Source organism: Strix aluco, chromosome 1 (genome assembly GCF_031877795.1).
Source record: "Strix aluco isolate bStrAlu1 chromosome 1, bStrAlu1.hap1, whole genome shotgun sequence".
NCBI classification, from domain to species: Eukaryota; Metazoa; Chordata; class Aves; order Strigiformes; family Strigidae; genus Strix; species Strix aluco.
In genome coordinates, this window is record NC_133931.1 from 150540630 (window position 1) to 150567281 (window position 26652).

At 44.5% G+C, this 26652-nt stretch overlaps 1 protein-coding gene across 1 annotated transcript in view; it reads left to right on the plus strand.

Moving 5' to 3' along the window:
* Positions 1–26652, plus strand: part of SH3BP5 (SH3 domain binding protein 5) — a 54312-nt gene that overhangs the window by 25822 nt on the left and 1838 nt on the right. The window contains exons 4-8 of the mRNA XM_074839861.1: positions 8229–8393; positions 16135–16265; positions 20155–20197; positions 22145–22364; positions 26091–26348. Coding sequence (XP_074695962.1) covers positions 8229–8393; positions 16135–16265; positions 20155–20197; positions 22145–22364; positions 26091–26348 — 817 coding nt within the window. The remainder of the gene's footprint in view (positions 1–8228; positions 8394–16134; positions 16266–20154; positions 20198–22144; positions 22365–26090; positions 26349–26652) is intronic.

Consider the following 26652-nt stretch of genomic DNA (forward strand, 5'->3'; position numbering starts at 1 on the left):
TAAACAGCTTAAAGAATACAAGGGTGTTTCAGACTCTTGAGAGACTGTATTTTCTGTCAGTAATGCAAACAGTCATCACAGATTAATATATAGCTCACAAAGCCTCATAGATCTGCCAAAATGAGGTCACTCCCAAGGCTTTGGATTTTATAAGTTGTTTATAAGCATCTGTACATGACCTGTAGCAGGAAAGGATTTCTGGTTTTTTTACTACATCTCAGTTCTGGTTTGGCTTGGAGTTTTTAGTCTGTGGGGAGAGGGGAAAGGAAGGTCATGGTCCTTAAAGGCAAACAAAACCCCCCACTCCCCAACTGCACCACTAGTCTGATTATTCAAGAAATTAAATGTGTGGGTCTGAGAATCTAGGAGAATATTCAGCATCACTGCAAATTTTTTGCAACTATGTTCTTTGTTTTTTTGAGAAACTGAGAAATAAATGTGGTATTTGATAGAAATGCTAGTTGTGCAGGACCTCTGAAGGTCATTTTGATCCCAACCTCCTGATCAAAGCAGAACTGTCACTGTTGCTGGATTGCATCAACAATGGCTTTGCCAAGTCTTGAAAACCTCCAGAGATTGAAATTTGTGACCTGTCTGTGGGTCACACTGCCTTCCTGGTAAGAAAGACTTTTTTTTAATGTGCAACCTGAACTTCCAAGCTGCTGTCTGTGGCTGTTGCTCCATGTTGCATCATCCAATACTGCTGAGAAGCATTTGTTTGTCATTTTTGCAGTTTCCCTTCAGACTTTAGCAGGCAGCTAATTAGATTACTCCTTAGTCTCCTCCTTGCTAGATTAAAAAAGCCCGTATTCCTCAGCACTCCTTGTAGGCCTCTGGACCCTGTCTTGACATCCCTCTTGAACTGGGAAGGCCTGGATGTAGTATTCGGTGTGCAACCTCACCAGCACTGAGTTGGGAGGAATGATAATTTCCCATGACTGGCCAGCTGTGGCCCTCTTAATGTAGCCTAGGACATGGTTTACCTCACTCGCTCGCAATGAGTGCACCTTTTCAGATTTTTCAGCCTGGCACCCGTTGTAATGCACAGGTCCTTTTTGGCAGAGCTGATCTTCCCATCTGTGCTGATCATCAGATTATTCCACCCCAGGTGCAGGACTCCACAATTCTCCTTGTTGAACCTTGTGGGGTTTCTCTTGGCCCAGTGGAGTTTCACAAGATCCATCTGGGTTGAGGTTCTGCCATTTGCCTTTTCAACCACCTCCTCTACCTTAGTATCATCTGCAGATTTGCCGGGGGTGCAGCTGTGCCAGTATCATGATTGTTATTAGGATATTGAGCATTATGGACCCTTGTGTTGACATCTGGGATGCTCTTCTTGTTACTGGCTGCCAGTTGCATTGAAACAGGTTGAGGAAAACTGGAGCCAAAATAGCAGCGCTCAATGGCTAGTTACTGTGAATGCTGCAGTGAGCACTTAACTGCTTTTACCTTGTAGGCTTCTGAATTATTGAATCCACTGCAGTCGTGGGCAAGACATGTATGCTGCGGTCAAATGGGTGGTGATCCTGTTGTCCTCATCTCTGCCAGAAGCTTGTGCCAGGATGCTGTGGTGCAGTCACTGTGATCGGAGCGATCCCTGAAGACAGGCAATGCTACGGCAACTCTGGTGGGCGACTGATGGAGGAAAGTTCCTATTTTAAAACATGTTCCCTGTTGTACTTTGCACGGCAAATTAACCGTGGGATGTTGTTAAAAGAATGAGAGGGGGCCTGAATGAAAACATCTGAAAATTGCTTCCTTCTGAAGAGTGTGCCTGGAACACAGTTAATCATTATCTATTTGGTAGTAAGCAAGTACGTGTTTGCTGGTAGCAATTCAACTATTGTTTTAAAGATTAATGAGTGGGAGAGACATTGGTTTCACAGTAACAAACAAGCATCTTTTAGAGCAAAGGCCTTGGGCCAGCACGTGGTGTGCTGGTGCCTTGTTCTGAGCAGCAGCTGTGCGTTCCCTTCACGCTCCAGCTTACAGTGATTTTGACAAATGGGGATTGTTCATGCCTTCTACTGGCAATAATGCAGAGATGCTGAAGTAAAGTGGGTGTCAAGACCTTGTCAGAGCAAGATGAGATAGGTTCACCTGGATAAATGAGAAGCCAGTTTTGTAAATACTTGAAAATTAACTGATCTTTGACTGCCATTTCTAATGGGAAATTTGCTGGTTGTGTTAGTGATGACGTTTTCATGAATTTATCAACAATTGTGGGCTGGTCCTCTGGTAAAGAAGGCTGGCCAAGGGGAGAAATTCTGTAGCCCCACAAAATGTACCCTCTGCATCTATTTCTGGCAGCCTGGCTTAGCTGTTAGCTGTGTGCTCATGGGTCAGAGGCTGAGCAGTGACTACCGTGGTATATTAGATGTCAGCTAACCTTGGAGGAATGCTATAGCTGTGTTGCACCGTGTTTCGGCGTCAGTGATATTGTGCAAATATCACTATAACTAGGTAGGCAAAAACAAAAATTGGAGATTAGATGAAACAAGGAAGAGGAGTATATGTCTTGGTTGATGTTAAGGCAGAAGATTCAAGGGTAGGTAGGGTGGGAAAAATTCTCTGTTAGGTCAGCTGGGCAAGGGCTCTGGCTACAAAGGGGGATTGGGGCAATAAAAGCTACGTGGACTAAACAGAAAATTGTATGGTCTAATTAAAGAGTACAGGGTTTTCTGCTTTGAAAGTGGACAAGCAGATGTGTCTGTGCTAGCCTGAAAATCTGTCTGTATGCTGCTGCCAATTCCAGAAGAATGACTGCATTTTAAAAAGTGCCTGGTTTTGTTTTCTTCTATTAGCTTGCCGTGGCCCAGCTTTTTTGTTTTCATCACTATCTTTAGCTAACAACATAATCCAGCTGTCGTGTGTGATTCCCTTCTGTGCAAGGCTCTGTGTAGGCTAAGCAGAGGATTGCCCATGAGGGTGCAGCTTTTATCCCCCCCCAAAAGGGATTTGTCAGGCCTGAGCTCCTTTCAGCAATACATTAATAGCTTGCAATTATGAACCTTGTCAGTACCCCTTTAACTTTACATCATTCTTTATTTTAAAAGTTGACATATTTTATGTCGCATAGTTCCATTTGCTTCTGCAAGCGTTGCTACTGTGTGTCACCTCTGGGTCTTTGGGAGCTGGCTGGGAAGTTCGGGGCTGTGCGTATCGGAGCCAGGGAGGTCAGCGGTAGATGAACCTGGTAAGGAGATCACCTGTGCAGAGGAGCACAGGGTGGATGGATAGTGGCAAAGAGGAAGCTCTCAGCCACGGGGAGAGGTAGAGAGGAGGGAGCTGAGTGGGCAGAGCAGGACTCTTGGGCGTGCTGCTGCTTGTTGTAGGGAAGGGTTTTACTGTTGTGGGAGACTTGTTTGTAGCAGGGTGCTTGCAGAGTACTGACTTGCAGAGGAGGGATGAATGCAGCGGCAGAAAGAGTTGGTGCTCTGTGCGTATGGAGTGTGACAGACGCTGCTGTGATGGTGGGATTCTCCTTAGCTGAGATTCCTGTGGCTGCTTAATTGCATTTCTCACGGGGTCCCATTTTACATGTTATGCGAATAGGGGAAGGGTCTGCAGCGGTGAGGACATTCGGTTGAGTTTCCTGGCAGAAAGTACCGATGATGAGGAACAACAAGCTCCTGGTCACTGGCAGTGGGCCACAGGTTCCACAGTTCCCAAGGTCTCAACGCTTCCTCGTTTTGTTTTTAATAAGAGGTTTTACTGGCCTAGCTCCTTCTGACTTTTTTGAAAGAGATGCTCACTATAATGTCGGGTAGACTCCAACTAGCTCCAGCAATATGGGTGACAGGCAGAAAGTTGACATCCCATTTGTCCCCAGCCTCCCTTGGAGATTTTTGTCCTCATCCCTAGTACACTTCTCCTCATGCTACCCCAGAGCTAAACCTCTCTCAACTCAAACACCATTTTGTGCTTAAAAGCAAAATAACCTAGTTTTCAGCCATTCATTTGAATTTTGAATTCTGGTCTCTTAAGAGAAACAACACTGTCTAAAATGAAGAAATTCATACGCTGTGTCAGGAGCTTGGATGGAGACATGAGCTTCTGTTGTTCTCTATGGTTTTAAAAGTACATAAAGAACATGGCTACTCTGTTCCATCAAACTGAATGACCTGCAGGCTTGAGACTGAGTGCGTGAGAGCAATCTGTCGGTGATGGTGCAGAACACCTCGTACGTGCTGCAGGGAGTTTTAAATGAAGGCTAATTATTGAGTAACTACACTAACTAAAAAGTGTTTGAGTATCCTTTTTCACATTGGCAAAACCACAAACCTGTTGATGTTTCTGTAATGACGAATGTATCATTCTTTACCTTAGCATTTGGCTTTTTTCTTTCCCAGGCTTTCAGTAAGTTGCTTAAAATAAAAGACTGTAGACTGACTTCAGATAACTGTGGAAGCTAAATTGCTATTTGGACTAACTCTTTTGCTTAAACCAAAAAACATTTTATGTTCCAAAACAGTGTTTCCAAACTGCTGTTGCAGAGTAGCATTCAACAAATGCATCTGGGAGAGAGTATTTACAGTTTTGTTTCAGTTTTCCATTTGCCCCACGGTCCTGGGGCAGGAAGTTGAATGTGGCCGGAGTTATGGGCCTACTTGGTAACAGTTTCAGCTCTCAGTGTCCTACAGGTCCAGGTGCAAGCAGAAATTTAGCTGAATTGTAAACTTAGCTTCTGGTTTTCTTATCATAACATTTTCCTGCTGTGCAGCCAGTTGTGCTTTAGAGGCTTCATCAGAAGAGCTACTAGTACTGCAAGCTACCACTAAATGTTGTTTTCCATGGGGATTTAGTAACTCCGCTCCTAATGCTCTGCAGACATTTTGCTGGCTTAGTTGTGTTGATCCCTGACCAGGGTATCTGTGCCAACAGAAACTTTCAAGTGCTGATGCAGTTACAGTGAGAAATCTGTACTTCTCCTGTGCTCGCACTGCCCCTGGGATCTGGTTTTACTAGAGTTTCGAAAGCAGTTACTTGCTGGTGCGGTTCTGCCTGTGCTAGGAATGGGTCACCACTCCGTTTTCCCGTGTTTCTAAGTTGTTTCTTGTGCAGGCAGGCCCGCTCCTGCAGCGGGGCAGACATGGAGCTGAAGCCTTTGCTGGGGCTAGGCTTTGACGGCCTTATTGCCTGGAAGTTACTGGGACCCGGTTCCCTCTCGGAGGGTCTCCCATGAAAATCAGCCCTGCTCCTCTTCCCAACATCCTCAGCTCTGTTCTACAGTATTTAGTGCAGGCTCTTACTGGAGTCTTCCATTCTATTTCACTTTTAAAAATTCCATCTCAAACTATTTTTATGGAAAACTGTTGGCCTTTATTTGCATTTGATCCCTTTACTAGCATAGTTGAAACTCAGTGAAAGAAAAAAGTTGTGACTTTTCAGAGAATTCAGCAGAGGATATTTTGGGGACTAAGATTCGAGCTTCTTGTTGTATCCTTTGTTGGAAGCTTTGGTTGAGCCTTGTTTAAAGATCCTCAGATGGACTTCCTGTGCTTGGTGGTTACCATGGTTTAGGTTAGTGGCTAAATTAAAGTATTCCTTAGTCAGGTTTATTCTGAATTTATAAAATGTTGTTAAGGCAGCTGATGACTGGGGTCGTGAGGAGATGTAATGTGTGGGATTTTTTTTTCTTAAACTTTCTAAGAGACCATATTAATGATGAATTTACACCAGAATGATGTTTATCCACTAATATTGGCCCAAAGCTCTGTGCTGCTTTGGGATGTGCAGCCCTGCATGGAAATTAACACTGTAGTGCCCTGGCTCTTCACAAAGGCTTTAGGCAGTCGTGTGGTGCAAGCTGCCTGAAAGCACTAAAGGGCATGGTTAGATGAATTTCTCTTCTGTGGAAAACACCAGCAGCCACTTCAGAAGGAAGTGCATCAAGGACCTTGGTTGGAAGGAAATCACTGCACTGACTGTGATGAGTTTGATTTCCCTCCCCAGCTTGAAGCTGAAGGACCTCTGACACGTAACTCCTGTTTTTCCATGATCGCTGTGGGGTGAAGTACCTCTGTGTGGTAGTGGGAAGGAAGTAAGAAGAGCTTGCTGCTATTTCAGGACATTGAGGGAAACTTAGTGTGCTTTATTTCCTTTTGAGACTTGTGTTTAAATTAGGAGTCCATCTCCCCTGCCACAGGGCAGGGAGAGAAGGGTTTTCTCCATTATCGTTACAAATAGCTGTGGTGTCTTAAGTGTGAAGGTATTTGACGCAGCTGGTGTTGAGGAGGTGTAGCCAGCTGTTTGCTGGAGAAATGTACCATTGTTCTACTTAGTTCCCATCTTGTATCAGGGATTTTTAGCCACTTCCCAAGTGACCACCATTTCTTCACACTAAAACCTCTTCCTTTATTCATAAGACTTCATCTTCCTCAATTTAGTATTCTGTATATCAGAGCCCTTTCCCCTGTTTCAGCCTCGGACTCCTTCTCTGTATATCATAACATGTAAATCTTTTCTCATTATTCTTTTCTGTCAGTCATGTCTGGTCAAAGACATTTCCCATACATATAAACTGGGTAATTCCAGTTTATTTTTACAAAAATCATCGAAGTGTAAACAAAAACTGTCTGCACAGTTCAATTAATTGAATGTGAAGCTTACATTTGAAGGGTGCTGTTTCAGTGTGAAACAACTCAAAAATACTACTTTAAATAGAAATTTATGAAATATGTAATGTAGAAAAGTTCAGGTAAAGATTTTACTTTTGAGCTAAACAAGGTATTTGTGCATCAACCTTGAAAGGGCTCTGGGGCAGTAAAGTGCTGATATAGTTAAGAGACAGCAAATGAACACAAAAGCTTCGGAAATTAAAAATTAAAAATTTCTGATGAGGGAAAACAATGGGAAACCTGCATATTTGAAAGTCTGAATGTTAAAATTGCTAGTCATTCCATGATAACTATAAAACAAGAGGATACCTCTATTTTCTTAAAAAACCACCAAACCAACCAACCAAAACTGAGCCAACACCAGTAACTTGCTTATGGATATTCTTTGTTCATTGCAGAGTCACTTCTTTTGAACATTTAAGACTTGTCACTGGTACTAAAGTGAACCACTGCAGACTGCTGAACTCTGTGATGACTTTTGTCACCATGGTACTACTGAAACCTGCAGCATGATTGTCATTATTTCTGCTTTATTGGCTGCTCTCCCTGTTTTGGCTGAATAGGCAAGGGCTTGCTGCTGTGTTAGGAGATCTGGAGAGCTGATGCTCAGCTGTGAAAAATGGAGGTGGTTCCAGCCTGCAAGGTGGGATGTGAGCATTTTACTTGAGGACTATTCAGAGTGGGATTTGGATATCATGAGGGCTTTGTTAAAACCTTTAGGAGAGTTGAAGGTCTGTAAATGCAATGTCTTGAGAACTTTTCTTGGTCCAGAATGAAAGAGAACACAGTTCATTGATTAGATGGCTTCTAAGATGTGCTTGCTTTGGGAAGGTTGTATGTTGTTTTGGAGGAGTTTTTGCTCTTGCAGCAAGAACCATATAGTTCACCAGAAGACTCTGTTCTCTGCTTCCATGCAGACACTTGAAAGTGCCTCCTTCAAGCTTAAACTTTGTCTTATTTTCCTGAAAAGAAGCAGCAGTTTCCAAAGGACATAGCAAGGCCTTTATTTGTGTTTTATATGCATTGCAAGTGCCCTTGGGTACCTTTGTGTCTGTGTACTGGGGACTTGCTGCACCAGTTGTGTCCCAGTGATAGTAAAGTAGAAGACCCAGAGAATTAGCAGCCACCTTCTCAGAAAACTTGTTTATGTTTTATAGCAATGTATTACTTCCAAAACATTTCCTCAGTGTGATTAATGGTGCACCAGATAAAAATCCACCCTGACTAAACTCAGGGAGCGCCGTTCTCAATGTATTCTTGACATGCTACAAGTTTGCTATTGCATTTTCTCTTTTTTGTTTCTCAGTGATTAAACCTGTATCATAAGATATTTATCTCTTCGTCAGGTGCTTATTTGTAGGCCATCAGCTGTGTGTTTTTTGACTACCAACACTGTGAGACAGTTCTTTGCAAATTACCTGTTTGGGTGGGAACTGCTGTCTTAGCAGTACTTAACTCCAGTGAGGAAATATGTGTCACTTCCAAGTAAAAGGTTGGGAAACAGTGAGGCTGGTGTGGTGTTTTTAAAGTCCTGGGATTAGTGTGGTAGATCTTCTAAACCAGACTGTGAGGGTTCCTTTGTCTCTGATCCCAACTTCTCTTTTTTAGGCACAGCTGGAAGCTCAGAGGGCGACTCAGGATTTTCAGAGGGCCACTGAAGTGCTGCGTGCTGCAAAAGAGACCATTTCACTTGCTGAGCAGAGGCTACTGGAAGATGACAAACGTCAGTTTGACTCTGCCTGGCAAGAGATGCTCAACCATGCTACTCAGAGGGTAATACAGACTTGCTCCAGCATCTGTCTTTTCCATATTTTGTGTTCTCCTGTGGTGTATGACGCTTAGTTTCTGAAAGGCCAAATTTTTGTATGGGTCCAGATACATGATGAGTAGGATGAAATGAAGCTACCAAAAATTGTGAAGCTTAAGTTTAAAAGATTTGGGCCTTGGGCTGCTACTGGGACAACTCTAGTTCTCCATCTGGCTGTGCCAGTAGCTACTGAAGTAGCTCTCTAAAGAAAAAAAACAAAACATCTATATAATAGGATAAACAATGTCTTAAGGCACATCTGCATTTGGAGTTATGCCAAAATAATTGCATAGGGATGGCTATTGCTGAATACACGTGTTGTGGAAACTCTTAGTCTGAAAAAACAGGGACATGTTCCAATTTTAAGTATAACCTGTTCTTAGTACTTAGTAGAAGTAAGTTGAACAAGGCACTTTGCTTCGGAAATATGTGTTTGAAAGCAGAATTACTCAAAAATGTGTGTTGCATTTTAAGCCAGCACACTGCTCTATCTTGAATTAACTTTCAAATTTAGACAAGGTCTTACCTCCTTTGTAAAGTCTTTTTAAATCTACAAAAGGGGTGCACCATCTAACAATGAAAGGCGGTATTCATTTTAGCAACTGTCAAGAAGAATTTTCCTGTCATTTGCTGTGTCTCTCTTTTCCTGTCTGTTAAAAAAAAAAAGGCAGAAAAGATCTTTTTTTAACATGAAAGAATCAAAAATTGAAAAACCTTTGTTCTGAGTTCCCTTAATATGCCAGTGAAGCTGAACTTGCTATTCCGAATATGCTAGCATGCCATATAATGTTCGTATTGTCTTGCAGTCCTCCATGCAGTAGCTCTCTTCTGCTGCAGAAGCTCCTCAGTTACAAGAAAGCCTCTATTTCTGAGTGAATTGTGAAAACCAGCTGTCTGATGAAGAAACAGGGAACAAAAAGGATGTTGGCTGTGTGTAGGGGAGAGATGGAAAACCTGGTATATATTAAAAAAGAGAAAACAAACTCCAGGGTATTGTTTGTGTTATTGTCCCTGTTATCATTAGGTATTTGCAGCTCTGGTAGCCCCAGTGTGTTTCTGAAGGGAGTCCCACCTTTGCAGGGTATGTGCACCAGGACACCAGCAGCTTTTATTTTCCCTAGTTGTTGTAATCCCTGTTCAATATGAGCAAAGTCCAGAAATGCATACACAATTTTTGATTCTCAGAACAGATAGATGAGAAAACTCAAGCATCTAGGGAGTCGCTTAGAGCTCCTGACTGCTAAACTGCTGAGATCTGGTGGAGAGTGATAGCAACCACATATCAGCCACTTGCCTCTAGCAGGCATCGCGAAAATTTGTGTTGGTGTAGGTAAGAAAAGAAATGCTAGCAATTTTAAGAGTTCAAATGGATTCCTCTTTTCCTTGGATATTTCAAGGGGATCTCTGTATCCTTCTACAACCCTTAATCCTTCCCTGACTGTCTGTGAGAGGAGTACACCTCAGATGGGCAAACCCAGTGATTTAGAGCAGAAGATGGCTGCTGACAGTGCTTGGTGGAGTCATGCTGGTGGCGTTGATATGTAACATCACTGAATGCAGAATATCTGCTTGTCAGGGAACTGATTCAAACCATAATGTCTCTGATGGTTACAGCTGAACAGCAAATAGGAACCTTCGATTTATTTGCTGCACTTATAAAATCTCCTAGGCCCAGACTGGATTGTATAGAGCAGCTGATGGCTCCTCGAATGGAAAGTGTATTACCCAACTCTTCCTGGTGCTTAAAATAGTCTGCGTAAACTCAGTTCCCAGAAAGCACCAATCTGCAGCTTTCTAGGGTACCGGAGATTTTGGAAGACTGACATGGAAGTTTGTCTCATGATTTTCATTGGCCATACTGGATTAGGCTAGGACCAGAGCCAAGAAGGGTGAAAATGCTGTTGGAAGTCCTGATTGAACAGACCCAGCATTAGTTTGTTTGGAGTGCTTGACTGAGTTTTATAACTTCTTCAGAAGGAGAGTGAATACTTCCTTGGTTTCAGTGCATGCAATTAGTGAAGTGCTTGGAGTTCAGTGAAGTAAACAGAATAACTGGGGTCTCGAGGAGCAGGAAACATCACAATTCCCTACCAATCTATGAATGAAAACAGCTTGGAGGATGAGATCTACTGGAACAAAAGTCGTCCTTGACTGCCACAGTGTTGCTGTTCACTCAGATTGTTAACTATTAGTTACATTAGAAATTACTAATGGAAAAAACTGTTTCTGAGGGTGAAGTCTGAGGGTTAAGCAATAGAATTCCTCTACTTCCATGTATAAAATCACTCTTAGAGATAGTTTTTGTACTCTATTTGTTTGGATTTGCTAGCTTTTTTGCATGCATTTATAAATGACAGTTGTACTGGGCAGAGATTAATCTTGCACTGAGCCTTGTACAGCAATGAATCAAGTGCAGAAAAGCACCTCTATGCCAAATGTTAGAGGTGGGCCACTAATTAATTTGTTTCTTTATTGACAGAAATGTCGGGCAAGAATAGTGTTTTTATTTGCTATTCTTAGGCAGAGGTAGCAGGCTCTGTTGAATTAATCTGGAATTTGGAACAAACCCCAAGCCCTGTAGCAACTTGGTAGCTGACAAACAATACAAACAGAGAGCATAAAGGAAAAGGGTAGTCAAGAGAACAAACGAGATGCTTATTTTTTATACAGGCATGTATGGAAATACTGCCAGGTTACTTTTGCACTTGGCCCAATGGATGTGGACAAAGACTTGGGTGCAGAGTACCAAACAGGAAATGCTCTTTGCAGACCCTCACTGGAAGGAAATGGAGATAAAGGTTGCATGTTGTAATTGATTTTTGTTTTCTTCATAAACTGAAAAGCTATTAACGCTATTTTTAATGTGACAGTCTGACCGGTTACTGTAAACAAGGCTGTTGTGGCCACTGATATAGAAAATGATATAATTAAACTGATGAGAAATGGGAAAGTTACTGAAATTTTGCTTATCCTGGGTGGGCTGGAAGCATAACATGTGGAAGATGTTTTTATTTGCGAAGCAGACAGGACCAGCATGAATAGGTACAGGGAGTACAGGCTGTCGCTCAGCAATTTTTTCACCTTGCAGTTTGAGCTGTGTTTCCAAAGGAAGCTGGGTGCCTAAATAGGAGCTGGATGCCTGCCTGCCTGCCTGTACTGCAGATATGCATCTCATCTCTGTAAATGTCTGTACTTGAGCCTGTGTCTGTGCTTCCGCTGTGTAGACCACAGTGAAGCACAGGACCGTGGTGCGATCCTGCAAGTCAGGCAGTTGCTTCACCCACTTCTACTCTTAACTTGATGTGTATTTTTGGGTAAATTCCTGCGTTTTTTTTTCTAGATGTTCATTTCTCCACAGATCCGAGATAAGTGTAATGACACTTAGGCTGGGATTTAGCTCATCAGTTTCATGTGTCTAGAACGTTATTTTGTATGTCCCAGTTACTTGCCTAAACTTCCATTATAGTCAAAGGACGTCTGATCAATAAGTAGATGGTGTCTGGAGAACAGTTCATATGACCAGAGGGGCAAGTTCATTGTAAGATGAATCCTCTGTTTATTATAATGGAAGTGTAGTCACCTAGCTTGTGTGTAAACAGGTCTGATGAGCTCTTAAGCTGCCTGGAGAAGAAAAGTACTGTTCACTGTTAGCCATTGTCTTACCTGGATTTTGGTAACTGTGGTTTGTCTTTAAAATTTGGAGAAAATGTTTTTGGGAAAAGGAAGTGTGTTGCCTATCTGCTGGTACCTTGAATTATAATGCTGCAGTTTAGGGTGCAGAGAGCAGGGCTATAAAAGGGCCAAGGGATGAAGGAGAGAGATCTTTGCGTTTATACTCCTGTTGAAAATCATTCATAAATGTGTACAAAAAGAGAGTGCTGACAGATGTGTTACCTCAAGTTTGAGACAAGCTGGAGCAGAAAGGAGGATCCTTCATGAATTTCAAGAGAAATTGCTAATTTCTAATTGCCGATGCAATCTGCAATCTTAGAAAGGTTCTGCTTTTACAGTCTTTCCTGAGATATGTTCAGTTCATAAATTCTGGCAAGGAGAAGAAATGTTTTGGCTCTTGATCATGAGACATTTTAAAAAGGAAGGGATAAGGGGAGAGTGAAGAGGGAGGAGGCATGCTCTCTCTTGGTTTAATCTGGCTTGTGAAGCTCCCTTTGATATTACACCGTGAAGTACCATCTGTCAGTGTAAAATGCGTGGGTGCTTTCATGATGTAGAGAGAAGAGATACTTCTTGTAGATGGAAATACTTGGAGAAAAGGAGGGGAGGGAAAGAAAAGTCTGTGAAGGAAACAACAAAATATCCACATCCTTGCGTGCCCTAATCTCTCTGTCGCTTCACCCTGGAAATGCAGGGGTTAAATGTGATCCCTTGAATTGTTGATTCTGCCCTCCTGGTTTACTGAGCTTGCATCATCTCTTATCTCTTTTATTTCTAATTCTTTCCCTAGAAGAGCCATCGGTTTAAGATTTTGAGAAAGAAACAGTAGTATTTAATTGATGTGGTAATTAAGGATAGCTGTGGGCTACAGAAATGTCCAGTGAATGTGTGGACATCCTAGAAGTTCACCCACTCTGGATGTTTTTGTGTGAGAGTATGTCCCCCGCTCAACCCAAGGGTATGAATGGCAGGTACAATGTAAGGAGAGGTGTGTCTTGAGCAGTCTTAATTTGAAGAGGTGTCATCCTCACTTTTATCTCTGCCTTTTTCTAAGTGATGCTGTTGCATCTGTGATGGTTTAGGAGCATCAGCAAGTCAAGGTTGGTGGTAGAAGCACAGTGACTTTTACTAGACAAACAGCTTATTTGGTAACTGTGACCAAAAGCTTGTTTACAAGCCCATATAAGATTGCTTTCTCCCCAGCCGTATTATTAGGTCTGATAAAAAGTACTTCTTTCCCACACAAGCCTTATCGGTCATCTTCTAAGAGCTTTTTAAAAGGTGAAGGGTTTCCCTAGTTGGTCTTACATTGAACCTGGCAGATGTAGAGGTGGCAGCATGGTTTGCAGTCTGTTTCTGTCCACCTGCCCTGATGAACAGCTTCTCTATTTAAAGGCCATTTGGCTTTTGCAGAGGGGTGGATGATCTTTTTGTTTCTTCTTGCCTGAATGAAAAGCTTAAATGCATCTTGGCAGGTGATGGATCTCCACAGAGATACCTCACAGTCTTCCAGGTATTGTTCTCAGCCTCAGTGTACCTTCAGGCTGTCTCTGGCCTCTCTGCAGACTTGTGGGGATAATGTGAACATGATAACAGAATGCTCATAGGAAAACAAGGGGGTGGGGGGAAATGGTTTTCCTTACATCACTGATTTCTCAAAAGGATGAAGTATATAACCTTTTTTTTTTTTTCTTTCTAGAAAGGGTAATGAACATGGGTATATATGGCTGGCAGCAAATTCCATATTTTGTCAGATATTTTGAGGTGTTTACAATCTGTCATCCTCAAATCCTAGTTCTGCAGGGCTCAGCATTTCTGTGCTGTTTGGTATGAAAGATGTGCAAAATCAACATGATACTGGACACCGAACCTGCTTTATGACCCTGATGCTGGTAGTACTTATCATGTGGTTCATCTCAGATATCAAAGTTGACGCTAATTTTGCCCAAGAATGGATGTGAGGGATTGACATTTAATTGAGCATTGGCAAATTCCAGCCACTCCATTATTTTGTAGCTCCCAGCATTTTTAAATTGCAGTTTCCTTGCCACGCTACAAAGAAGGCGAACTAGCTTCTGTGCAGTCTTCGGAGACCGCATTCTAATTTAAGAGACTTCCACGCTAAAACCAGCCTTGTCTGACATATTTCACTAGGGAAAGTCATTGCATCAACCTAGCTTTCGAACAGTAGTTCAAGATAAGAAGCTGCAGCTTGTTTTCAGGATGCAGGCGAGAGCCTGTTAAGAATCTGATAGATTATTTTTTTGACCTTTCTTTGAAAGTGGATGCTTATTTATATATAAAATAGTTGAAGAGTGTTGGAGATGAGTATATTATTTTATATCTAACCTAAAGAGCCTTTGGAAATCTTTCTTTCTTGTAGTGTAAAGTTCTGTAGCAACTTCTTTGTTTAATAATAAGCAGTGTGTGCAGATGAGCAAAATGTGGCCTTCAGCTGTGGCAGCAAGAGCTTCTAGTTGATGCTGATGGTAGTTCAGCTTTGGCACATAGCAGTTTCTCACTTTCATTTAGGCATCAGAAAGGACACCATGACATTTTTCTGAGAGGAGCAGCACTCTAAGCAAGTCAAAGTTGACTGTGCTCTTTTCCCTATTCAGTTCAGCCTGAGGGCGAGGACACTTTCAAGAAATTAGACCTTGGTGGATGAGGTTATTTAAAATCAGGATATCTTGAATATTCTGTCTTTCTGGATCGGACAGCTCAGATGCACGTTCTGGTGGTTGGAGCCAGTTGGAGCAAATTTGCTTGAAGTTGTGGAGTAGTTGGTTTCACAGCTGAGACATTTCAAAGTCCAGTACTGGAGATCGAGTCCTGCCACTTTCTGTATGGATACCTTCATAGCTGCAAGAGAGGGAGCCTGAAAACTGCCTGCTTTCTTCTCATTGCCAGGCCAATGGAGAGGTGACACCACTCTTCCTGCTTTAAACAAATCAGTTACCTCCCTGGCTGGATCTTGACTGCTAGTGCATTAAAGATGACAGATTTTATGAGTTACAGCTCTGACATTTCAAATTTGCATGATAGAAGTACTCTGGATAGGATTACTGGCAAAGCATGATTATGGGATACCAGCAGAGCAGCTAATAGAGGGACATTTACTTTTCCTGTTGCTTTTGTAGACTCCTAATTGCTGCAAAATGCCATGGCAGTGAGCATTTGTTTATAGAGCTTTGAAGAAATGATACCTTATAGAATTTGTTAGCTTGTGTGCAGGGCTGCAGCCCGACTGGCTAGGGAAGGCCCAGACTGGCCGTGGAGGGCAGCGGATGTGTTGGGGCTGGGACTGCTGCGCGTTAAGCATCTGCCTGCCCGGATAGTGGGCTGGTCGCCAGCGTAGCTCCCCTTGTCTGCGTGACAGGGGTGTCAGCTCAGGGCTTGAGCCGTTGTGCATTTTCAGTGTTAAAACCGTGATTTGAGGCTGGTCTGCTGTTCTAAGAGAAAAGCTGGCTTCCTGGCCTTCTGCAAACCGGCAGTCACTGGACACTCCATTTTCTGGTGACTGGTGATTCAGGCTGAACTTCATTTCAGTCCTCCCACTGCTGTGGTTTTGGTTTTCAGCTCTTTGCAGAGTGGTGGGACTGCAGCCGGGGGCTGAGCAGCCTGCCGGCTCTCTGCTGGGGAAGGCAGGCTCCCATGAGAGAAGCAGGAGGGAACACAAACAGCACTGTTAAATGTAACTGGGTGACTTCTGCTAGTGCTGCTCTGCTCCTGTATGTCTAACTGGGTTAAAAAATGGATGATCCCGAAATTTGAGGCTCTTCTGAACTTCCAGTAAGGGCTGTTATGCAAGAAGCTGCAATGCCTCTGTCATAATTAGCACAGCATTCGCAAATTTGACATATTGCTGCTCCTTTCAGGAAAGACTTTTTAGTAGGTTCATTGAAAGTAATTTTTTTTACACCCTCACTTTCCTGCCGTGAGCTGACTGGAGAGATAATGAAGATGCTGTTAATTAAAATAATAAGAAATGAATCATTGTGCCTTGCCACTCAACCTGTATTTTTCCTCTTGAAGGTCATGGAGGCGGAACAGACCAAAACAAGAAGTGAGTTGGTTCACAAGGAGACTGCAGCCAAATACAATGCTGCTATGGGAAGGATGAAACAGCTGGAGAAGAAGCTGAAAAGAGCCATCAATAAATCAAAGTATGTTTTACGTTTGGAGATCAGTTTAGAGGTGAAGTCTGTTTGTGGGAGATACCGATTCTGTGGGGTTTTTTCAAACTTGTGAAAGCGTGTTGCCTGGGGCTCCTGTCTGCCTGTGACAGCCTCACAGCACAACAGGTACTGGTATTAGTACTTGCATTTGTTGTCCTTCTAAGTGTCTTCTGAAGCACCTGACTTGATAGACAGATGAACTAAATGGGGATAAGAAACCTTTTCTGGGCATATCCTTAGTCTTGTTCTAGCACACCCTTTGGTGCTGTGTGACTTGAGAAACAGGCTCATGGGATTCCCATAGATGCTGCCTACAGAACTACAGAGTTCTGTGTGGATGTTTTGCAGCGTAGGACTGTTTGCAGTTTAGTTCTTATTTTTAGTTAGGAGAGCAACAAAGCAAGTGACAGAAACCTGAAAGGTGCGAGACTGCATTGGAGTAGAATGCTGTACATCAGACTTGTTTACTTCCTAACGCTGCTATAGCAAAGCTGTCCAAGAGCTGTTCTTGGGGAAGGAAACGCACTTCAGAGAGCATAGCTAAGCAGCAAGTGTCATTAATAAATGTGTCTGCATTTGATGTGCAGTTTTGCTCTATTGCGGAGAAGTGAAACAGCTTTTTGCTCAGAACCTGTTTAAAATTTTGGCCCTGTTTACAACCAATTCTTAATCCTCTTTATGTTTCACAGTTGCTTTCTTTATATTTCCAGACTGTAGCTTGTCTAAACAATCTGCTTGCTGTATTTGGCTTTTAATCCCTCCATCTAAAAATGACTTTTTGGTGAAATCGGTCAACTAAAAATCTATTTTGATTGGTGGTTGCTCAATTCAAGAAAGGATTAGCACTTCTCAAGGAAGATTCAAGCATGTTTGCTGAAACAGTGTAGCAGTGTGGCTTCCTAGAATGAGCTGCATGCTGTTTGTCTAGCACTGCACAGGGACTGTGAAAAACATCATCAGATCACTAAATGACAGATTCCTCTGGATAAGAGCAATATCTGAGAAGTGGTTTGGCTGCTAGGAGTTCCTTCCTGACAATAAGATTTAAAATAAAGACCCTGGTAAGTTGTCAGTGGGGTCCTACATACCTTTTTATAACAATGATGGTGCTGAGCCTGATGCCCCAGCTGCCTCTCATGTGATTTGCCTTCTGAGTCTTCATTTCCTGGCTGAAACTACCCTCATGGGGGTGTTGTCTTGTGTCATTCTCCTCGGGACAAGCTGGTTTTCACTTGCATGGAAGGACCCCAGCATATTCCTTTGTCTCACAGCAGGGCTGGCTGCAGCATAAACCACCTAGGTAGGGTAGCTTGGAGATCTTTTAATAAGGGGTGTACAGAAACACGAGTTCTAACCTAGTATTAAAGTGGAAGATGCCTGATGGCACAACCAGGCTTATCGTGGATGTATTTGAAGTCATGCGACAGGGATGTTAGAAAGGTCAGTTTTCTCTCAGCATTGCAGTCTTCGCGTAAAAGAAAATTGAAACTGAGCTGTCAACATCAGTGCTGTCAAGTGGCTGCATAAAACTGGGAAATGAGGGTGCTGAATTTGTGTCTGCTTGTATTGTAGGGTGTAACTGGCTATTAGCTGCTGTTTGGGAGGGATTTAACCCCAGCAAACTGCTCTAGCTTTCTCCCTGGGTGGTGTGGGAGTGTTGGCTGTAATATCTGGGCCTTTCAGGCCCATGTTGTCCATCATCTCTCCATAAACCCGTGGGTAGACATGCTGAATGAGTTGCTTTTCCATGCAAAAAATGATTCGCATTTGCTCCTCGCTTCAGTCTGGATTGAGATGCTTAAAGCATTGCTATTTGAAAGTAAGACTGGGATAGCCTGGAGGAAAGTAATTTAGATGATTTGTGATGTAAAGTTGATGAGTGGATGATTATTGTTTTGTTTTGGTTTTTGCTCTTAATTTTGTTTCTGGGTGGTTACTTGCTTGTAAGCTATGAACGTGCATATGGCTGCATATTCTTAACAGTTGCCAGATCTTCTGGCTTAGTGCCTCTGGGTAATGAACTCACCTGTGTTAGCTGGTTTTTGGAAGTCACTTTCTGCTCCAGTGACTTGGGCAAAGTGCCCTTCGCTTTTCCTGTCATCTACTTAAAAAGCACTTTTCTTGACTGTGCACTGTCATGGACTTAGACAACTGATGACGTAGGATGCTGATTTCATCAGTGAATGATTCCCCAGCCCTGCTGTGTCATGGACCAGGTTTCAATAATTACAGGGTCGTGGATGTAAGAGAATGAAGTGACCTGAGGAGATGTAAGTCCCTCCCCTGCCAGTGCATTGCCTTCTGCTGGCATCAGATGCCCGGCTGTGTGTTAGCAATGAGGGAGGAAGAGTGCTTGCATTTGAGCTCCTACATGTCAGGCTGTTGGTATCCTTTTTCTGGCTTAGGTGACATCTTGCTTGTCTGTTACCTGTAAACATGCCTACTCGTGTGTGTGTGTGTCTGTGTATATTTGTGTATACCTACATGTCTATACACACACACATCCATGCATATGTATTCATATTATTTTTTTCACACCACACAAACAAACATGTGCTTGTTTGCTGATAGCAAGAGGACTTCTCCCCCAGGCTTGTGGAAGCTGATGGGAGGTTAGGACTCAAGCCTGGTTATTCCCTCCCAGTTGGCACCAGGGTAAGGAAGGGAGAGAATCAGGTCATCTGAGGTGGGTGTGTTTCACTGTTTTCCCTGCACATGTTTCCCTGCAACACCGTTTTGTCTGTGTGTCTGCCCTCCCGGTGCTTTGGGGTACAGCTGTAAGAGTCCTTCAGCTGTTGGATCCAGACTCCCAACTGCGATGTTTTACTATGCCTGGCAGGTCCATCTGTGTAGACTCTGGCAGGATTATGTCCCAGTGAGAGAAGGCAGAGGTGCAGTTTGAGTGGATCAGAGTCCCTGGAAACATCACAGGCTTGGCTGTGTGCTCCTAGTGGTGATAGGGGCATTGATTAAAAATATAGAAGCTACGAAATAACCTAATCACAGGGAAATGCGACTCTGTTGTTTTGTGTATGACTGTGTAGTGAATTTAACCCTTCAAAGCATACAGGATCAGAAAGCCACAGTTCTATACTCCTGAGTTCTGGTGCACAGTCCAAAATGTAGCTGCAGTAGGACTTGCCACTCAGAAGCTTGCTGTCAGGGTAGAAATCAGATGATATTGGCTTGTGGGCTTCAAAACTCTGAAGCTGGAATGTGTTGTCTAGGCTTTGTACTCTACCTCTTGTGCCCCTGTCCTCCTGCAATCGTACAAGCAAGTTTTGTTGTCTGTAGTGGGAAACAGACTGGGTGTGACACTGTCCTCCATGTCCAAGCAAACTGTTGGAGAGCGGGAAGGAAGCTCCTGGTGGGCCACTAGTGGGAAGTGCCGTGCCCTTGCACGTGGTGCTCTGACCTCCCTCCATCCCCTCTCCTTCACTGAAAAACCTAAGACCTGTCCCTCCACACCCACATCTGCAGGTGGGGAAGTCTAAGGTTCACCTTCAGCGGGGAATTTACAAGTGCTGTGGGCTCAGAAATTAGATGGGTACAGGGAGGGTGCCTATGCCTGAAGCTGAACATTACATTTAAATATCTTGCAGAATCTAGGCCTGAAGGAATTACGCTGTCAACTCCAAAAGCTGGAATTTTGCAATTTGTATTTAGGTCAAAAGACCCATGAGAAATAGATATATTAGAGGGGAAAAGAGAGACATTGAGAGAACATGTAGGTGTTCTATCATCTAGATAGTAGTCTCTTGGGATTGCAGCAAAACACAGAATAGCTATGTTAATGCTACGAAGAAAGCAACTCCCACTCCAGTACTCTGCATTCAATCTCAGTGATTGTAAACAATTGTTCTTTATTTTTCCACAGACCTTATTTTGAACTGAAGGCAAAGTACTATGTCCAACTAGAGGTACGTATGTAATTCAGATCCATCTGAAACACTACTGCTTACGGTAAATATGAAATTACATCTGAAGTGCTCCAACAACTGTGTTTCATTTCTGTACAAAACCAATTCAAAACCTCTTGAGCAATTTGCTAAGCACATTTTAAAGATAAAAGACTAAGAGAGGCTTTGTTTCCTCGTGTGAACTAAGAGTGTTCAAACCCTGCTGCTTACTGCGAGAACTGAACAAATACAGTCTGACTGTCTTTACTTCTTGTAGTTTGAAATCTCTGGGGTTGGTTGGTCGATTTGTTTGTTTTCCTATATTTTATGCATCAGGCTATTTAACTGTGCTTGGGGGGCTCTTTTTTGTTCACTGGTTGGGTCAATTAACAGAACAAGTGACCTGCTTGTAGTACCCAAACATCATGCAGATGTGAATTTCTGGTTTTGGGCTTGGCAGAAGTGGGATTTTAGGTTTGGCTGGATAGGCTGCCAGGGCTTTTTTTGGCATCTCTGCGCTGCAGTTTGTGTGGTGAGACGATGTCTAGCCAGTGCTTGGGCACAGCACACACCTTGCAGGGCACAGTGGCCCCAGGGTGGGCATGGTAGTTGTGCACGGGATGGTAAGCCCTTCTATTGCAGCCCTTAGTCTTGGAGCTGCCAGGGGTGGGAGAGAAAAGTTACACTAAAAATTCAAATGCAGGAATCGCTCTCTTTCTATTTGAGTGACTTTTGCTGCATGTGGCCCTCAGAAAGTGGGAGCCTGGCTCCGAGGCAAAGGGTAGTGGCTGGTGCTGTAGGTGTGTAGGACGTGCACAGGGTCTGAGTGGAGCACGTTGCCTTGCTCTGCTGGCCACTGTTGGGTGCAGGAAGGCTCCAGCAGGGTGCTAGGTCAGCAGGAGCCTAGCTAGAAGATTCCCATTCCTTGCCTGGGGTGCAAGGTATGTCCCACACCACCTCTGTGAGCCCTTCTCTGGGCTGCTTGAGATGCAACAGCTCTTTATAAGCCACAGAGACTCAGGCGTGCACCTTTTCCTTGCCAGGGTCCAGGCTTGGGCTGCCCCCTGCTCCTCTGTCTTGCCTGCCTGCGCAGCCGCGGTCAGCAGCCACTGCGTGGAGCCAAACCCTCGCCTGTCCTGGGCTGGGTGCCAACCCGATTGTCCCTTCTGGCTATAGCCACCTTCTGAGAAATCTATTTTTCTCCATGGGCGAAGGCCTGCTGTTTGGGGGCCTGTTGCTTCTCCATGACAGCTGCTTGGTCCCTTCCTGAAGAACGGCTGTGTAAAATTTAATACAAAAAACAGCACAGATTGCTTTTAGCGTACAACATAAAACAGAGTTGAGACAGCTATGGATACTGAAGCGGTGTTTTACCTTTGGGGGATAGGGTGTACAACACTTTGGCCCTTGCTTTAGAGTGGGGTTTGTGTCTGGGGATACAGGATTTGCTGTATTACAGCTGTCAGGGTTTGAGGTTTGCTGCTTTCTGGTTTGCAGGTTTAGTGACCAAGAAGTGCTGGGTTTGGTGCCCAGAGGAGAGTGAGGCTTAGTTCCTTTAGGGATGACCCGCAGCCGTGCTGTGCCCTGCAGGCAGGGGCTGCCAGCAAGTCCTTTGGGGTGGTTGTAGGATAAGCAGTGACATACTGTTGAGAGCTGCACTCATGTTAACAAGAGATCCTGCATGTTAATGGGGGGACCCCTGCTCTGTGCTTAGTTGGGGTGTTACCACACCCCAGAGGCAGTCCCAGCCCCTGTCTGCCATGATTTGCCTTGCTGCTGTCTCCTGGACAAGTGCCACTGCTTGTACAGGGGTGCTCTTGAATTATGAACTCTCCCATCAGGTTGATACGAACCCTGGTTCATGCTCGCTTGCTGGTGCACAGCCAGGTCAGGTGGACATGTAATGAGAACCGCATACTGTGTGTCGTTCATAATGAAAGCACATCTAATACCTGTCTCCCTTGTTAGCAACTGAAGAAGATGGTGGATGACCTGCAGGCAAAACTGGCCCTGGCAAAGGGAGAGTATAAGACTGCCCTGAAAAACCTGGAGATGATCTCAGATGAGATTCATGAGAGGAGACGGTCCACTGCCATGGGGCCGCGAGGATGTGGCGTGGGTGCTGAAGGGAGCAATACCTCTGTGGAAGACCTGTCAGCAAATAAATCGGAGTCAGACACCATCTCCAGTGAGTACAGAGCACTCCCGTGCCTGCGAGTATCCCATGGGCATCGTAAGAAATGCTGAGATGAAGGTTGCTCTGCGTATTCTGCGGTTTGAAATTTGCTGGCTGTTGTGGGACTGTGGCTAACTTGTTATGCTTCTTGTTCTTACAGCAGCTGATAGTATTTTTTAGTAGCCAGTTTTCAAGGGGAAGGAATATGAGTTGAAGAGCATCAGCTGTTCTCTTAGCATTGCTGTTGGTTTTTGTAGTTTTGTATGAAAGGAACAAAATGAATGCACTTCACAGCATGCTTCTAGTTTCTAAGCCAGTGATGCTGCTGTTGGTGTTGTCCTGGCTCCGGATGAAAGTGGATAGATGGCCATTGCATGTGGCCTACTTTTTCCTCCCTCCTGGACACTTTCTCCCCTTCTTGATGCAGAAAGTCTTTTTTTTGCTGCTCAGTCTCACAAATCCCAGTTTAATTTCTATTGCAGCTCTGTTTCTGCAGGGAAAAGTCTAGGTCAGGATTGCAGGAGTTCATAATGACACGACCTGAAGGCTGAATGTGCAGTGCCCTTGTGTGTACCAGTGCCGAGGCCCTGTAGGTCTGCGGTACAGCCCGGCTGTGCTGTGGGAACTGAGAGGCAGCCCCGGGCTGGCCTCCGTCCTCCGCAGTGGCAGGAGTTTTCACCTGGTGTGCTGGAGCTCCCTCGTTCAGTACTGTGCCGCTGGGGCCTGAGTTGCCACAGCAAGTGATTGTGGTGTCTGGGCCCGCTGATACAGTGGGGTTTTGTATCCTCTGGCTCCCTAAAGTCCCAAGGTTGAGTCTTTCTGAGTTAGACAGGAATTATCTCTTTGGATACCCAAAGTGCCCCCTCCTCATGCCAAAGGCCTCCCAGGAGCCCGAGGTATAACTGTGGTGAGGGTTTTCTTGTGCTGAAGGAGTTCAAGGGACTGGTATGTAGGGGCAGAAAGAGCCAGGAAAGTTAATTCAGAGCAATGACTTGCTGGATCTCCTGGCCGCTGCTGAGGCTGCAGGCAAGGACGGGCTCATCCCTCTCTTTGCATTGCACAGTCTGACATATGTGGAAGCACTCCAGGTTGTAGCTAGTGCCAGCACAGAACTGGGTTACAACAGGGCAGGACTAGCAGCCTGCCAGACATAATAACCAAAATAGCCTCGACAGGTTAAGCTCTCATGCATTGTAACATGGTGGGGGGTTCCACCAAGGCCTCTTTACATCTTGATTTCTGTCTGCTGGAGTTGTATAAAACACCTCATCATCAGCAAGAGTTTTCTGGCCCTAGCAGATGCTCCTGGGTGGTACGTGTCACGTGCTGCTCAAATGAGGGAGACAAGTGACTTAGATTCATAAATCCCCAATGGAGTGGACAATGGTGAGATGAGTCTTAACGTCCAGATATTTTTTTAATTTCCCACAATGCACTAATTAGATACACGATAATTGACTAATTATATAATGACTTATGGCAAGCAATATAGTATGCCTTGCGTTACCTAATGATACTATGGATAAAGGGGAAAAAAGAAGAGAAGAGAGATAGAGAGAGGTAGAAATAGAGATCACCCGCCTGGATTCCTATGTCAGTCCTGGAGAGATAGAGAGAGGTAGAAATAGAGATCACCAGCCTGGATTCCTATGTCAGTCCCACCAACAAGGGTTCAAGGATGCATCCATCTTCTTTCACTCCTTTTGTGGTTTTTTTTTCCACTCCTCGCCCCCCCCAGTTTATACACACTTTCCTTGGGTCCCTTCCCTAGGTTGACCTACCCTGTCTACGTATCCCATGTATGGGGAGGGGCAAGGTGTTTCATGGGATGATGTAATTAGCATGATCTTGTTAATCTTCATTAGCATATGCAGGGCTGTCAACTTTAATATGCATTTCATGAATAATGGAGCAAAGGTCATTCATGGGACAGATGGCCCTTGAAACTTTAGAGGATGCACCAGAGCAGAACTGTCCTGTCTCCACAGGGCTCCCTCCTCCACCTGCACCCTGTGCAGCCCCATCAGCTCCAAACTCCACACTATCCACCCTGTGACTGTGGTTTTGTTACTTGCGAGTGTTTGAGACATTCCTTGGCTTGGAGGGCCCCTGTTTCCCCCCATCATCCTCTCTCAGGCTGTTTTTCTCAGTCCTTGTTTCAAGGAGTTATAAATCGTGTCTCACAGTATAGTAAGTATAGATTGTGATAAATAAGCTACGGTTTAAGTCGTGCTTGTTGTAGACTAGCTGGTGTCAGTGCTTCTTGCCAAGCAGAGGGCTCCTGTAACTGGAAACATCTTGTTTTGCCCAACCATTTTTTGCTTTCACCCTCTGCAAAGTTATCTGTATTGCTCCCCATATATTGATAAAACACAGTGTGTGAGGAGAAAGGCCACTCTGCAGTCTTGGGTTTGACATCATTAAAAACAAAACAACAAAACCCAAACCATAACGAGCTGAGAGACTCCGAGAAAAAAAGTGCCCGGGAGGGGGCTCAGGAAGATGGATGATGCTGTTATCCATTTTCTGTTTGAAGCCTTTTAGGTCAATTCTGCAATGTGTAGGTACTGTTCTGCAATCTGCAAATACAGCAGGAAGAGGCTGAATGTCTCTGCAGTAACTGTGCCTGTAGCTGCCTCTGTTGGCACCCTTCGTGTCCGAGTGGTGCACGTGAGCCCCAGGCTGCCAGGGTAACGGAAGAACTACTTTGAAACTTCTCCTTTGAGCCATTTCATTAACGTTGCTGCTTGGCTCCTGCTGCTCTTTCAAGGCGGTTCTGAGCCTCTCTAACAATGGCAGGAATCGCAAGGAGGCGTAAGTGAAGATAACCTCAGGTCACTGTAAATGTCTTGCTATTTGTGGGACTTCTTCAGACTAGTGTGGCTCCAGCACACACTTCTGTTGTGCAGAGGCTGATGCGTGTAAAAAGCTTTCTGATCCCAGTGGGCCTACTTGTCTGCAGAAGTCTTTGGTTCATAGGTTCCCATCCCGCAATGAGCCAAGATTGAAAAATGTTGAATTTTAGCAAAATCTACACCCCTGTGTTGCACAAAATGGAACCTTCTTTGATGGATTCCTCTTCCTGTTGCTAACAAAGAGCCTGCTACTAAATGTAGCCAGACGGTTTGGAGTTGGTTTGCTTTAATTAGAATTCAGATCTGAGCAAACATGAGCAGGGAAAATGATACATGTGGGTGGGGCTTTTTTTAATTTGGTGTTGCTTAGTGATCCTCACCCAAAAATGGATCTTAGGAGTTCATGCTGGATTTTAACTGCAAAAGTGGGAAGATAAGGTGAAAGCAATCTGCCTTCTAACTAGAGCCTTAAATGACCAGGAGTCTGTGCTGGGATCAAGATGCTGCTGGCTAAAGTGGGCACAGGGGACTAGGCCCTGGCCCAAGTTATGTGCTGAAGTCAAGTGAACAAGGCCAGCTGGGCAGGGGGCAGCAGTAAAAATCCAAGAGTGTCTTGGCATGAGGAGCAGTAGCTAGTGTAGAGCTGGTCTTGCAGGGCACGGCTGGCAGGTGTGCTGGTCCTCAAAGCAGAATCAGGCCTTCATGATCCACCTATGAAATGCTGGGTTCAGGCTTTGCAAAGGGGGCAGAGTATGAGAAGAGGCAGCCCATGGGTTGGCAGGACATGCACGTACAGGAGATGCAAACCTGAGACACTGCCGTTGCTCGGGAAGGTGCACGAGGGGGGTAGGTTTGCTAATGGGATGTTCTTCAAACGTTGCAGTGGCTTCAGAAGTGTTTGAGGATGACAACGGCAGCAGCTTCGTATCCGAAGATTCGGAAACTCAGTCGGTGTCCAGCTTCAGCTCCGGCCCTACGAGCCCCTGTGAGGTGTCTACTCAGTTTCCTCCTGCGACGCGACCCGGAAGCCTGGATCTGCCCAGCTCTGTATCCCTCTCTGAGTTTGGGATGATCTTTCCTGTCCTCGGCCCCCGAAGCGAATGCAGCGGGGCATCCTCCCCCGAGTGCGAAGTGGAAAGAGGTACGCACGGCTGGATACGCCCCGGGCCAATGATTTTCAGCTTTATAAAGGGAGCGGGAAAACCTTCGCAGCTGCCCTAGGCGTATTGCCAGCTCACTGAGCTCTGACCCGTGGGCCGCTTCCCTGGGGAAGAAAGTTCTTGAAGGCCCTGCGTCCCACGGTTAACGATGACAGCTAAAATGTTTTAATTGTTCCTCTCCTGGCTGGGAAGGTTCCCCAGTTCTGGCTCAGTGGACGGGTTCGAGATTTCTCATGAAATAAGTGATCAGTGGGATTCTGATGGTATGTTAATTTTAAGGAAAAT